The 6668-nt window shown below is 28.9% G+C and overlaps 1 protein-coding gene across 6 annotated transcripts in view; it reads right to left on the bottom strand.

Annotated features, from left to right (window-relative positions):
- Positions 1-956: 956 nt before the first annotated feature.
- Positions 957-6668, bottom strand: part of LOC134710854 (steroid hormone receptor ERR2-like) — a 49348-nt gene continuing 43636 nt past the window's right edge. For all 6 annotated transcript variants that reach the window (XM_063571259.1, XM_063571260.1, XM_063571261.1 and 3 more), the window contains 4 exons: positions 6500-6610; positions 5905-6078; positions 4342-4614; positions 957-3764 (listed from right to left, as the gene is read on the bottom strand). In XM_063571259.1, the coding sequence (XP_063427329.1) occupies positions 3523-3764; positions 4342-4614; positions 5905-6078; positions 6500-6610 (800 nt within the window). In that variant the 3' untranslated portion in view covers positions 957-3522. The remainder of the gene's footprint in view (positions 3765-4341; positions 4615-5904; positions 6079-6499; positions 6611-6668) is intronic.

Here is a 6668-nt window from a genome sequence, read left to right as displayed (position 1 = left end):
TAACACACTTAATAAAATCAAAATGATATGTGGCTTAACACGCAAGTTTAACTATTTGAAACTTTCAATACATGTACATGCAATGGATTTTTGTTCATTTGATGTACTCTGGACGGATTCATAACAGCAATGAAATCATTTTAAATACAATAAGACAAAAGTAAAAACTATTGAAATGTAAGATCTTTTATAAGAATGCTTTTCTTCCAAGTTATGTATATCTTATCTGTATTCTGTAAAATGATTAAAACAAAACTTTTATATTCCTTTTCAATAGCATAATAAACTCTTCAAAGTAACTTCAAATCAGAAGAAAATTTCATACAATTTATCTCTCAATGACAAAAAAGGAATGGTAAGGTTCACACTCAAACAAAAACTCATGATAATTGTCCATACTCTCAATGGTGAATTTAATTCAATAAATTTACTAGTAGTATCATGTTCATATAACAGTGTCTGTTATGTGGGATTTGCAATTATTTTTCATATATTTATTTTTTTACTTGAAATTTTTTTTTTTTTTTTTTTTTTTTTAACAATTTTATGATTATATCACATTTTTAACTTGCTTACATAAAGGTTCATTTCAGAAATATATCAAAAGGATGATAGTAAGAAAAGACAAAAGTTGATAATTATTATTCAGGATTACTACAGCTACAGGAAATAGCACACTGCATTACCGACAATAATTAGCAAATGTCCATTTCCAATCATATGCACCCTTTGTTTATTCCTGAAACAACCTCATAATACAGATTTTTCTGTATTTACTGGGACATTGTGTTTTTTTTTTTTTTTTTTATCATTTTCTTTTTATTTCTTTATTTTTTCTTTCTTTTTTTTTATTATTTTTTTATATTTTTTTTTATTTTATAATTTTTTTTATTTTTTTTTATTTTTATGAATTTTTCTCCTTTTTTTATTTTTTATTTTTTTCCTTTTTAATATTTTTTTTTATTTTTTCGATACATTTTTAGCTATCAATTTCCTTTGAATGATTACAATAAATATTTTCTTATGTACACATTAAAATAATCCATATTTGGATCTTTCATGCATTCCTTAAAATTTGAAACTATACTGACAATGAATTTTAAATGTAATTTCATTCTTTTTCTAATACTTATGATCTATATGTATTTACATCATGGATTCTGATGACTTGACTAGACTATATTCATTCATATACAAGTATGAATGAACATTCATGAAAATCTTCTACTTTTATAGCGTATGATATTTACAATGGATTTCTACATAAAAAAAGAAATTTGAGATCAAATTCACCAATGAAAGTAAGGACAAAAATCTTATGTCTGCCAAGGATAGCAATGATAATATTATGAATTACCTATTTCTGTAACTGGCCTGGTAACATTCATGTATAAAACACATGAATTATGTGACTTCTGATAACTATTTAAAGCAATATTTTTACTACAGAAGTCTTAACTAATTGTTAAACTATTCTAATTATCCTTTAATTTAAAAAAAAATATGTCCATAGAACATCATCCTTTTTAACAATATCCGATTTCCATGTCTAGTGTGATTAATGAACTGTGAAATAAGGATCAAAAACCTTATTTATTTTCTATTTTTAAAAGATCTTAACTTATGGTTTCAAGTTGATGTTTTTGCAACTTAATGGTAAGTAAACTGACACTTCAGCCTGATACAGGATGTACAGATTGATGGAAGCACAGACTGGAAAACATATAATGCCCCCTACTATATCATTAAGACATAGCTTTATCTTAAACACACAATATTAGTATGGTTCAAAAGAGTGTTGAGAAGTCAATATCTTGTTGAGAGAGATGTTCTCTTTTAACTAAACCTAAAACTTAAATCTGAACATATGAGGCTTAAGACCTTTCAAAGACTACTTTATATTTATGTTGAGTATTTAGTCCTTTATAATTTGATTCTTATAGGGTCTGTTGGGAAAACATACATTTTGAACTACAGACTTTTTTTTCTATCTTTCAACAACTAATGCAAAAAATTAACCCTACATGGAAAGAAATCCTGCCTAAGACCTAAGAAAATAAACCACAATATGTTGAATAATGTGATTTTGGTCAAGATAGCTTTTCCCACTGATGTATATAATTAAAACAGACCATGTTAAACTAGCTATTATTATATTATATTTAAACTTGTAAAATTTTAAATAGTTGTCAAAAAAATCTGTAAAAAATTGCATAAAAGGGACACGAAGATAACAGTATAACAAACATGGATATGAAATATGGTTAATATCCCTGACAGACATTTATTTTCAGGTTAGGAGATAAAAAAACAATATTTCCTGATCAACTAACAACTATAAAAATGGTTATTTTCAAACGTAAATAATATATCACACTTTAGTATAATAAAATAAATTGGAACACATTTTTTTTTCTATTTTCACCAAGTCTTTGATAACAGATTTCAATAAAAGGAAAATTTATGACTAGAGGATAGATGAAACAGTTTAAGCCTCCATATACTTTACAACATAGCTCATTCACATGTTAACCCATGCTCTTGAGTAAAACAATTCTATCAAGACTTTATTTAAAATGTAATTGAAAACTGAATTAAGCTGTTTAAATTTGACTGTGATTGAAAACTACCTAACGATTTGTTTTCAAATGACATCATCTTTGTCAAATTACTTATCTGCAAGAAAATGGGTTAACACATGGATGAGATCTGCTATAAATATACCAAATTTTGTAATATATACCATTCTGATTACACAAAATTTCTCGAGAGTCATCAAATATATTCTAAAAGATTATAACATAAATTATATAATTTTTCAGCAATTTTTGAAAATTTTAAATCAAAGTTGCTACGGTTTAAATATGATTAAATTTACCAATTTTAAGTGGATCCAACATATAATTATATTTTGCATGGACATTTTTCTAAGAAGGGAGGTGATTGCATTAAAACATACATTTCTTTCTATCTGATTAATATTGAAAAGTATCACAGTTGGTTTGACATCTATAGATCCCTTAGTCAAGTTATTTTGGTCATCTGCATAAGCCATCATTCTAGTTTTATTTACACTCTTCAGCGGTAACTTTTAATGTATTACAAATTCTTCTTTTCATTGCTGTCTCTATAAATAATAAACTAATTATGGGCAACTAAAAAATTTCATACTTTTATATTATATTACTTTTAAATAGACAAGTTAAAATGAATTTTTCACTAAACTTGATAGATTCTTGACTAAATATACCCTCTACCAGTTTGCATAATTGTTTGTGACAAGTAAAGCAAAAGAAGGACGAAACGCATTACAAAGGATAAAGATTAGCTCCATTATCTGTGTATAATCCTTTTCAAAGACTTGGTGCACCACACAATATCACATGTCTCTAAATTGACACGCAAATCTACATAACAGTATCTACAACAATAAAACTTCCTGATTCTAAATATAACTATTTTGAAAGCTCTATTTTTAGCACTTTTAAAATATCACACAAGTTCAACTATAAAACTGCTTCATCAGGAATCTGCCTCTAACATTTCTAGGAATAGTTTGTGCATCATTACACGTCCATCTTTTTTAATGTCAAACCAATATTGTTTGGTGAGAAGTTTCATGTGAGTTAAGGATGGCAGCAACATGTATAAATGTCCAACTCTCCGTAGATTCCCAGAGTACCGATTCTTGACATATTCTAACAGAGCATCTTGTAGTCTGTCTTGTAATGCCTTTATAGCTTCACTATTTTCTATAACTACATCTGCAAAAAGAAAACATACAAAACTTTATAAACACACATACCGGTATATCTTTTTTTCTTCTTTTTATGAACACACAATTTGATTTTTATACCCCAGCTTTTCTTTGGTCTACGAAATTTAAAATGATAAACAATTTTTGAGCACCTTTCCGTTGTAAGTTTCTGACTTAAGGGCTGTATAAATTGTAGCAATTTTTTTTCCACATCGGAAATTAGTTTAATTTTGGTATGACCAATTACTCAACCATCCCAAATAAATTGGTTTACTTGACAGTATTTTTACAGTTTATTTGCTAAAAGGCATAACAACTGGCATGACTTTTTTAACGGAACAAGTCCATGTCTCTCTTAAACTATTTTATATCTGTAATATGTTTGAATTTGTATGTATCTTTCAACTTTTTTTCTTATGTAATATAATCAACTAGTAGCCATTGAATTTTCAAATGATTAAATGACTGATGGTGTTTCATTCCACTTTCAGAACCCCCAACTATGTTATGGTGGACAGCTTTTATCGGTTGAAAAAGCAAACTTACACAGGGAGACCAATCAGATTGGAATTTTATAAACTTACCTGTATTGCATAGTGTCATGGCTTTCAGAAGAAGGTATTCCTCTTTGGTAACACCCATATTGGTGAACTTTTTGGCAAGTTTTCTAGTGAGATTATCAAGTTCTAACGAACACTGGCATTGTTTGCTTTCGTCTGGAGTAAGTTGAAGATCCTCGGCAAAGCGTATGTATGACGTATATGGACAAGATCTATACACCAGGTTGAGACAAAGTATTTCTAGCCATGAATGTTGTAATAAGTTCATTTGGTCACTTAATGACAGGTTGCAAAAACCTGGAATACAAAAGAGTAATATTTATTTTCATATTTATTATACATGTTAGATATTAGCAGTTGTTGCAAAACAATCAACTTTCTTTTCAAAATTTGAAGAAGAAAAAAACACTTGAAAGTATAGTCAAATATAGCTATTTTTCCATTAATAAAGGGACATAACTTAAGTGGTAAAAGTGATGTCCAAATCAAATGTAGTCTCTGTTTGGTGGTAATAATTTATTATAAATATAGTATGTTCCCATAACCGCTTCATTTAATAATCGTCCAATTGCTTAGTTTTATAATAAACAGCTGTGCCATGAGCGCATGATACGCCCGACGTCTTGCGTGGAATTTTCATGCAATAATCAGAAATAGTTTCTAAGAAAGTTTTAAGCAATAACCATATACTGTTTTTGAGACACGGAGGGACATATGAAACCCCCCACTTTTTTTTTTTTTTTACAAAATACTAAATATCACTAAGATAAAATTTTGAATCATCACCAAAAAGTATACACTACAGATCTTTACAATAATACAACATAGAAGTGTGTAAAGTTTTAAGCAATAATAAAATTGTTTTTGAGATACGACACAACATATAAAAAAACCTCCCCCTTTTTTACAAAATACTCCATTACTCAAAAATAAAATTTTTAATCATCACCAAAAAGTATACAGATCTTTAGATTAATATAACAAAGACATGTGTAAAGTTTTTAAAAGCAATAATCATAAATCGTTTTTGAGATATGGCGCGACATGTAAAAAAAACCTCCCCCTTTTTTACAAAATACTCAATTACTCAAAAATGAAAATTTGAATCATCACCAAAAAGTATACAGATATAAAGATTAATATAACTAAGAAGTGTGTAAAGTTTTAAGCCATTATGAAGAATCGTTTTTGAGATACGGTGCGACATGTGAAAAAAACACACCCCTGTTTTAGTTACAAAGTGCCGTAACTCAAAAAGTTTAAATCTTATTTTCACCAAAAAGTATACAGATCATTTGCCATCATAAGAAACAACTATATTAAGTTTCATGAAATTTGGACAAGTCGTTCTCAAGTTACGGTGCAACATGTTTACGCGGACAGACAGACGGACGGACGGACAGACGGACGGACACCGGACATTTGTATACCATAATACGTCCCGTCAAAATTTTGACGGGCGTATAAAAAGTATGCTGCAGCAAAGGAATAAAAAAAAGAATAAAGGAATATTTAAGTATTTAAACATAAAAATTTTTGGCCAATTGAATATTCGTCAGACCTCTGCATTCTTATAATAATGTCTACCTGGTACTTGTTTGGCCCAGCTGATTGTAATGACAAGTTCTCTGTCGGCTAGATCTGATACTGCTGCTAAGAAACGAATTTCATCACCCTGAAGATCTGGGTCAGGATTGGCATACAGTTTATCCAACTGCAATTCTATACTGCCCAACTGTGTTAAAATCTTATTCTCACACACTGAAAAATAAAATGTATCATATCAATATTTACTTGTGAACAAGTTCTTAATTCATTGAAACAGTTTCTCTGTTTACTGCAACAGAGGATTTTCATTAATTGCTTAAGTGTATTTTATATTGGTACTGGATTCCTGCTATATAATTTGATTTTTTGAGCTACAATACATTTGGTGCAGCAACATCCATTGTATAGATTTACCCAGATATATTATTTTCTGTTGTTTAAACAATCATGACCCCTCCCACTCCCCCACCAAATTTAATATCCAATGGTCCTCAATTAAGAAGATAAGATTCATCTAATCAATCAAAGGTCAAAATTTAAAGAAATGTAATTTCATAGGTTTTTGTAATATAGAAGAAAACATAAAATTGTAATTATTCATAAGTTATCTCCCTTTGACCAATCTAATACCAACCTTCTATACAAGCTTTTTTCACCATAGGAAGGATATGTTGTATGATTGGCTGAGAATCGACAGTTCTCTTGTATTTCTGTCTGCCACCACGCACACGGTCTAAACGCACACCTGGAAAATAAAAATAATAAATATTCAATTTCCTTTCATCAGCAATTCATGACATTTA

Source organism: Mytilus trossulus, chromosome 3 (genome assembly GCF_036588685.1).
Source record: "Mytilus trossulus isolate FHL-02 chromosome 3, PNRI_Mtr1.1.1.hap1, whole genome shotgun sequence".
NCBI classification, from domain to species: Eukaryota; Metazoa; Mollusca; class Bivalvia; order Mytilida; family Mytilidae; genus Mytilus; species Mytilus trossulus.
This window is presented reverse-complemented; position numbering and strand designations above follow the sequence as displayed.